This window comes from Lygodium microphyllum, chromosome 17 (genome assembly GCF_053477565.2).
Source record: "Lygodium microphyllum isolate KBCC chromosome 17, Lygodium_microphyllum_v1.1.10, whole genome shotgun sequence".
Taxonomy (NCBI): domain Eukaryota; kingdom Viridiplantae; phylum Streptophyta; class Polypodiopsida; order Schizaeales; family Lygodiaceae; genus Lygodium; species Lygodium microphyllum.
This window is the reverse complement of record NC_141151.1, coordinates 30,585,194-30,594,366: the sequence shown is the minus strand read 5'-3', so window position 1 is coordinate 30,594,366 and position 9,173 is coordinate 30,585,194. Positions and strand designations below refer to the sequence as shown.

The 9,173-nt window shown below is 36.6% G+C and overlaps 1 protein-coding gene across 7 annotated transcripts in view; it reads left to right on the top strand.

Moving 5' to 3' along the window:
• The first annotated feature begins 597 nt into the window (after nt 1-597).
• LOC148021743 (uncharacterized) overlaps nt 598-9,173 on the top strand; it is a 50,664-nt gene continuing 42,088 nt past the window's right edge. For 4 of the 7 annotated variants that reach the window (XM_087697279.1, XM_087697277.1, XM_087697276.1 and 1 more), the window contains exons 1-2: nt 849-1,188; nt 1,572-1,666. In XM_087697279.1, coding sequence (XP_087553405.1) covers nt 987-1,188; nt 1,572-1,666 — 297 coding nt within the window. In that variant the 5' untranslated portion in view covers nt 849-986. Of the gene's footprint in view, nt 734-847; nt 1,189-1,571; nt 1,667-9,173 lie in introns of those variants that run through there. The other 3 variants (XM_087697274.1, XM_087697278.1, XM_087697273.1) reach the window with 3 other exon arrangements.

Genomic DNA, 9,173 nt, shown 5'->3' with positions numbered 1-9,173 from the left:
GTGGGCTTTTGCCACAACACAAAAAAACTCATGTAGTAGCCATTGCAAGATCAAAATGTACTTGGAATAATCTTACAAAAAGTTTATGAGATGTATTCAAGCTTGTGAAGGGAATTTCAAGTAAAAAATCCAATAGGCTACCTCTCAGCTGAGATTTAAGTAGGGGGTGATAATTGTCATAAATTCAGCCCCCCTTACCCTAGTGCCATTGTTCAAATATGTATGAGCTTTACAAGCCCTTAAAATCCTGTTCAGATAACAAATCTTGAAGGCAACCAAAATGTAAATACAAGCATTCATCTTTATAAGAAATTAACATTGTGCAATTAGTCCTTAAAAAGTCATTTTAGTTAATATTGTGTATCATTATGATAAGAGTGCTGTTCGTGTGATTTTATTGGTGGAGCAGATCAATTTCTTCCACTCGCGTGATATAACTAAAGTGTTGTTTGTGTGGTTTTATTGGTGGAGTAGATCACTTTCTGCCTCTCGCATGATACAAGCCAAGGTGGGTGGCAAAATATTCAATGTAAATAGGAAACGCAAAAGCAATCAGGTTAAACGAAAGAGGGGGACGGTTACGAGGACGATAGGAGGTTGATTGGATAGAGGTACACATGCATGGTGAGAGAGAGAGAGAGAGAGAGTGGAGCGGGCACTAGCAGAGGCAATACCAAGTGTATGGAGGACTAATGCGCTTTTGGTACGTTGAGGAGGCAGAACGGATATTCAGGTAGTATATATGCGACATGAACGAATGAGAGAGAGAGAGAGAGTGTGTGTGTGTGTGCACCTTCCGTATATATATGAACAGAAGGAATATTCAAGTATATATATATATATATATATGAGATGAGAGAGAGAGAGAGAGAGAGAGAGAGAGAGAGGTGGGTGATTGGATTGGACGCATTGGTCGCGGCGTCTTATTAGCAGCTCTCTCGCCTCGTATGAAATCTTAGAGCATAGAGGGACCTCTCATATCGATCATGGAAGGTCAGAATGATACAGCAACAACGGAGAGCCCAATAGCGGTAACTGTGGTTAATGAGGCTGGCACCCCTGCTAAGGTTAAGAGGAAGAGGAAGAGGCGGCCATGGCGCGCTTTGCTTGGGGCTGTGGCCTTTGGCCAGTTCCTGTCTCTCCTCATCACAGCCACCGGGGTGGCATCTTCTCACCTCGCCATACAAGGCAATCTCTCTCTCTCTCTCTCTCTCTCTCTCCAGCTTCAAAACTATACGCCTTAAGGCATATTGGAATTATTATTATTATTATTATTCTCCTCCTCCTCCTCCTCCTCCTCCTCTCTCTCTCTCTCTCTACATACATACATATAAATAAATAAATAAATAAATAAATAAATATATGGGATACATATACCTTCTTGTCTCCTAAAACTCTTGCCCCCTCCTTGCCCCCTTTCTCTCTCTTCCTTTACAAAAGATCAATAAATTTCGATAAATACCTTCAAAGTATGGGAAAAGGCATTTCAAACTTTAAGTTAAAATCCCTCCAAAATATCAAGTTCAAATGTAATTGTGCTTTTAATCGAGTTTACTTCAACTTTTTTGTAGGCGTTCATGCTCCAACAACATTGTCCCTATGCAACTATGTTCTTCTTGCTCTTGTTTATGGGACGCTCCTCTTATACAGAAGAAGAAACCTTGAGGTACATGTCTTGATTATGCTTTATAAATTAATCTAGTCACAAGTTCTTGAGTTTATTTCAATTCTTGTGTGATCAAAGGTACATTATATGGCTTTTATGTCTTTAAGTGCCTTTTTAACAATCAACTGATTTATACAAAGTACAAATATACTATGAATCTTACATTTGAGCTCATATACATGAGAGATTGAGGGAGCTCTATTGCAATTTCATGTAAGTATCGATGCTCATGAATAGTGCAAATAATGCATACAGGGTAATCAATCCTTGTAGTAAAGTATTCCAAGCATATAGTGCAAGCTTCCTCTCTATGCAAGTGTTTGCATGACCAAAATAATTGCCTCTCAGTTCCTCCCTTGTTTTCACCAATGTTGCCATATGAACTCCACTAAAGATGGTAATCCCTAATAACTAGCTAAGTTTCAACATGGTCAATATCAAGTAAACCTTCAAATGATTATCTATTGGTGGAGGGCCAACCGTTTTCCAAGCAAAATTCTCAAAGCAAATTTCACATTTCTACTTCAAAAAGAGTATATTAATGTATGCTATAAATCCATGCTTCCTAGGGGAACTATACATTATATTTATAGTTAATTATATAAATTTTACTTTCCACTTCAAAACAACCATGCTACTAAAACCATGTTATCCAAAAGAACCATATGTTTATAACTAACTTGATTACTACATAATTGGATGAATCCTTTAATCAAAGTCTCTCTCCCAATAGTTTTCTTGTGAACTATGGGGGTGAATCCGCATGATAAAAAAAATTAGAGCATAAATTTAGACAATGTATATCGATGTCTAAAATTGATAGATGCATATGGTGTAAATAGGCAAGTTCAACCTCATAAATGTGCTCAAATTGACATGATTTGTTGAAATGTTAGATGTGAGAGTTATGATCATTTAAACTTTGTAGCCCTCATCAACTATTCTTGGAAAGGAGATCTTGTCACTTTTCATTGGCTCCAGGCACTATAGAGAATTCTAAAAGACCTAGTTAAATTCAATGCTCTTTATTTGGCCACTTTGAACTACCACAATCGAAGATCTTGTCACTCTCCATTGCCTCTACATAGGATGCAATTCCTAAAAGACGTAGTCAAATTCAACGCTGTTTAATTGGCCACTCTTAACTACCACCTCAAAATATTGGCTTTATCTATTACATAGGAGGTAGTTTCCAAAGGAGCTAGTCAGTTTAAATTCTCTTCCTTTGGCCTTGTGTCCTACATAGGGGGAAGTTTCAAGGAGAGCTAGTCAATTTGAATACTCTTCCTTTGGCCTCTTCGAATTATTGTGCTTGGAGATCTCTACTATAATTATCTAGTTATCTAGTGGTCCTATCAATCTAAGAAAAATCAATTGCACTTTGTCACTTTTTTGTGGCTTTATGCACTCCACCAAATGTAGTTTCCGCAGTACTAGTCAAGTTCAATGCTCTTGATTTGGCTTCTTAGATTTGCTATGCTTGGATATTTCACTTAGAGCATGTATGTACTCCATTGGCGGGAACCTTTAGTCATCCACATGTAGAGGACACCCCACTCTCTTGTCCAGGCCAATCTCTTAGTTAGCCTCATTCAACACATTAAACCATGATCAATGTGACTAAGATTCAAGCTTTCTCGCTTATGCTCTCTCAAACTATCTACCACCATGTGGCTCCATGCTCCTGTTGAAGGCTTAGAGATGATAATAGAGCCAATAAAGTGATGATACAATCAAGTTTGAAAGTTACTATATAAGTTACAATGGATAAGGAAGTTTCTAAGTTATGTTTTGACACAAAACGTTTGGGGTTCATGCATCTTTTTTGGGGCATTGAGATTTTTTGTTGAGATTTTAGAAAGAATTGCATTTCTTAAAGGGTGTATACAAGGAGGATGCAAAGCATTGGAAGCCATGAGAGTCTTCTCTTCCCATGTAAACACTAGGTCAAATCTTAGCTATGCAAATTGAGTTCTAAATAGGTCTTTCCCATTGTACGAATTCTTGTGTTGAATTACTTGGCAGGTACACTAGACTATGGCATCACCAATATAAGATCAAGCAATTACATGGACATTGTGACTAGAGTAGGGTAGTGATTCCAAGGAACTATGTGACCAATTGATATTACTTCTCAACTAAATCGAGATTTTTCCTTGAGATAACTATATGACTGGCATGTATGTGCCTATAATTAGCCAATTTCTAGCACTATATGTGCATGTTATGCCACCCTCCAACACCTCAAAGTCATTAAGAACTCACACATTCTATCCTCATCCATTTAGCATTTTCCTAGTGATCATTGAAGCATTCATAGCACTGCATTTGGTAGATATAGTTTTAATGAGTCATTTGTATCTTTAATGGAATATGTTAGTTAATATGATTCTCTCTCATTTTTCTCTTATACTTGTAGTTTCTACTATCTTCATTATGATGTGTTTCTCCTTTGTAATATACTAATTTCACACATAAAATGTGCATTGGATGGTGTACTCCTAAGATACATGGAGAAAATGTTGTTTCTCTTGCTCTAGATTGTCTTTGAAAGCAAAAGAAAAATGATCACCATGTGATCAATAAAGGTTAAGGAAATTGTAGCATAGTAGAAGATAACGATGAATATAAGTTTAAGAGAGAGTAGAAGAGAACAAAAAAAAATCCATTTTTAACAAAATTGATACAATTGATGGATGAAGGGTTTGCCCATGCATACACTCCTATGAGCTTTGATGTGAGGTGTGGGATGAGAGAGAATGAGTGTCGAAGGTAATAGTGCTCAATAGTTATGTGATTGTATAGGAGGACAACATTCCCTATGTATAAACCCACGTGGTCCATTGAATTATCGGTCACCTCCCACATATTTAATATATGGTAGTCTAAGGAATATTCCCTATATGATTGGGCCAAGGGCTCTTGCCATTGGAGCCAACATTGGATCCCATGGATGAGTTGCATTTTTAACTCATGATCCAACATATACCACTAGTTTGTCATTTCAAATCCAAAACTTAGCATTTCCTTGTTCTTCTAAAGAATATATTCATGTTCTCCTATGATGATCAAGTCATCTATATATAAAATAACTACTATAAAATTACAATTCTACCTAAACACTTATATATTAGCATCAGAATCACTTCTAGTAAACTTAATGCTTTGAAAAATCTATCTATCCTTTGATATTACTCCCTTGGGCCATGTTTCAACCCATGCAATGCCTTTTTGAGTTTACAAACCTTATTTTTCTTGATCTTCAATCTTAAATCCTGGTGGTCAGATCATATATGTCTCCTCCTTGAGACGTCCATTTAATAATGTAGATTTCTCATCCATTTGATAGACTAGCCACTTCTTACATGGAGGAAAGACTAGTATTATATGAATAGTGGACATCTTGGCTAAAGGTGCAAATGTTTTCTCATTTCTATTTGTGAGTAGCTTTATGCAAAAACTTGAGTATTGTACTTGTCCAAAGACCTATTTGATTTATATTTGGTCTTCCAAATCCATTTTATACTAACCACTTTCTTAAATGTTGGATAATCATCAACTAAGTCCAAAGTCTAATTATAATTGATGATATAGTCATATTTTGATTGCATGGCAGATTTTGATTTTGGGTTTTCCATAGCTTCATCCAAACTTGTAGGCTCCTTTGCTTAATAAAGGTGAGCAGAAGATGGAAGCACGAGTGGAATCAAGAAGAGAGTAAGACTTATGGAGGTTCAAGCAATAAGAGAGAGACTGGTGTGTGGGAACTCCAACAATCACAATGTGTGACCTACCTTCCCTTATTCCCCTTGTCACTAAAAGAATAAAGAATAAAGTGACAGCGATGGGTACCCACCACCTACATGCAGATATAATATACAAGTAAATGTAGACACCTAGGCACAAGTGGCCTTTAATCCCCAACAGCATTACAAGGCATACTATTCCACCAAGAGACTTTTAGTGAGTGAATTTGTAGGATTTGTACCCATAGGGATCTTGATAGTCTCAATAGATTAGTCCTATATTACCACTTTGATGAAGTGATAGCACACCTCAATGTGCTTTGTCTTCACATGGAAGTTTAGAACTAAATAGCACTCATCGAATTTGAATGCAATTGTAGGAGTCATAGTCATATCAAGATTTGCAAAATTGGATGACCTAACCATAGGGCCTTCTTGCAAGCCTTAGTGGCTACAAAGTATGGATCCTTGGTAGTAGATAAGGCCATGCATTGCTACACCCTAGATATCCAAGAGGTAGCACCTCCATCATAGCTAAAGATATACCTAGAGATAGACTTCCTACTATATGTATATCCTACATAATCTGAGTCAATGTAACCCATGATACATGTATCCTGGCTACTATAGTAAATGCATATATATGCAATGCCTTTAAGATATCTCATGATATCCCATACAATGTCCCAATGTTGCCTGCCAGATGTGGCCATATAACATGCCAAAAGTCCCACTACAAATTCTATGTTCGGAGGAGTGGCTATAATGGTATACATCAAGTTGGCCATTGCAGATGCATATAGAACATTGACAATCTCGACCCTCTCATTATATTGTGGATAATCAACATGAATAACCTTTACATGAGAAGGTAAAGGATAGCATCTGAGAGCAATTATGTGTAACACACATACTAAGTATATGGAATTACTCAAGTACTTGTGTATATACTCCTTATGGGACAAGTAGAGAAGTCTCTTAGAGTGATTGTGTGTAATGAATATACTAAGTATGCATGAGGCATGCCCCATATCTTTCATCTCAAAGCTCTTCTTAAGTTGAGTCTTTAAAGCATCTATCTTTTCATGAGTACTCTTAGCAACAATAAGCATATCATCATAAACATAAAACATCAAGTGAATAAGGCCACCATCACAGGCCTTCTTTGTGTATAGGCATGAATCCATATCACTGTGGTGATACATTTGGAAATGCATGAAAGTATCAAAATTATGGTACCACTCCCTAGCTACTTGCTTGAGCCCATAAAGTCTATTCTTCAATTTTCACACTAGGTATTACCTGCCTCTTTTCACAAAACCCTTAGGGTACCGCATATAAATGTCCTCATGCAGGTCTCCATGTAGAAAAGTTGTCTTGAATCCATCTAATAAAGATTCAAATCCAATTGAGTGAGCAAGACCAAGACCAAGTGTACGATAGGCATCTTGATCTTTGGAGAGAATATCTCATCAAAATCAACTCTCTTTTCTTACTTAAAGTCCTCAGTAAAATCAATCTAGCCTTATATGCCAACTTAGGGTGACCAAGGGTACTCTTCAACTTGTACATCCACTTACATAACAATGTATACTTTCCATCATGCAAGGAAATTAAGTTCCACACGTAGTTCTTCTATACTGAATTAAACTCAAACTACATAGCTTTCTGCCAAGAATGAATTGTGACATGAGGCTCCTCCTAAAAGATTTCCCCGCATACCTCAATCACCAGGTTTGGTCTCATATGAATCTTTTCCTCATGAAAATAATATCATGACTATGGTTAACCTTTTGAGCATGTGGATGTTAAAGGCAATAGCCCATCTCACTTGCATCAGCATATCCAAGAAATATGCATTTGATGGATTTTGGATCCAACTTGTTGCACTTGTCTTTAGAAACATGGTAGTCCACGATTCTATTGTCTCTATTGGGATATGAGTGTCTACCACGATTATTATTACAATTTCCACCATTTCTGCCTCTAATAGTAAGTATATAAGAAATGCAGACTGCATTAACATTCTTTCTATTGACTTCTTAAGTAAAGTAAAGCACTCTCTACATCATTGCATTTGAAACCATCCTCAAGAGGATTAACACTCATAGTAGTACAAAATGTACTCTAGTAGTGTGACAAGGAAGAATAAAAATTTACATTGTCCTCAAACTTCCCTTGAAAAATAAGATGCCTAAAAATAGAGTAAAATTCATTTAAATGAGTAGACGTAGGAGTGGCCTCCTTCATACAAAGGTCCACAAGCTTCTTCAATCAATACAACTAAGATACATGGCTTTTCTTACCATAAAGAGCACATATATTCTTTCATAAATTGTATGCATTACACCAGTAGAGATAACATTGAAATACACTTGCTTAGATAAAGAGGGTATGATTGTAGTCTTGCATTGCTCATCTAGTTCATCCCAATTGCTTTTAATGGCCTAATCTACTTCTTCTACACCAAGACCTACCATATTTGTGTCTCCCAATATTAGAAGTTGTTGCCATCAAGCTTTTCAATGTTGAAAATAACACTATCAACTAATGTAGTAGAAATACCTACCATAATGATTGCAAAGTACAAGAGTATAGGTTGCTATAATTATAGCAAAATAGCCCAAAACTAAGCCAAAAGGGTGGGCAAGAGGTGGGGAACAAAAGGGTATATGGTTGTCCACAAATAGTATACAATATAGTGCTCAAAAAAAGTATCTATACTCAAAGAAACTACTCATAAACAATATCCAGCATTGGTAAAACTATAGTAAATCACCATACATCAATAGGAAAATGACCAATAGAGTAAGATTCCACTGTTCGGAATATATGGGTAGCAATATCGAATATATAAAATGTAACCAGTAGTGTAACAACCAAGTACAAACAATTGTCAAAGCATATGGAGTGTCAAATACATAGATGCATATAACCAATGCATGTGAAGCACCCACCACTGACAACAATAAGTACCAAACATCTAAGTGCTCAAAAGAAAATTAGCCCACAAGAGTCAGTATGTATAAGGATTATTCATCTGGGAAGCCCAAGTACATCATAAATACATTCAAGAGTATATACATCCAATATGCCTTCAACCCACAATGGAATAATCATTGAAGCAAATGTTTAAACCTCAATACATCCTATGGAGCTCAAATGCAAAGGTCAAAGTGCATCATAAGCATACCCAAGTATATACATTAATGTCAAGCATCCATTTAAGCATGTAAGGTACCCAAGGCACTTGCAAGCATTCAAATATAAAGCTCGCTATTGTATGCTTATTGTTCAAATTGTTATTACAACAATAAACACTTCAATGATTGAGCTAATCAAACTCTAATTAGTCTAAAAGCCTTTCTCGAATATCAATGCATCATCTGAGCATTGCAAACATTCCCCATAAACATTAGTAGGGCATAAATTGATCAAATGCTTTGCTTTTCAAATTGTGTTACAACAATGTGCTCCAAAATATAGATCAATGGTTGACCCAAAACCAATTCCAAACATGAAGTGGGAGGAAGTCAGAAAGACCCAAAAAGAGAAGCAAGAGGGTAAGACCAAATGATTAGAGAGAGAGAGTGGTAGGGCAGCCCCCTAAAAATACACCAAAACCTATAGGGGCTTCTCCTTGGGCTCTATGCTTTGACTAAGTTCAAAGCTCACTTGCTAGAGCTCAAATGATCAGGGGGAAGGCCTTGATCAATGCTCAAAGGGATAGGGTTGATTGGTGAAGAAACAAGACTGATCCA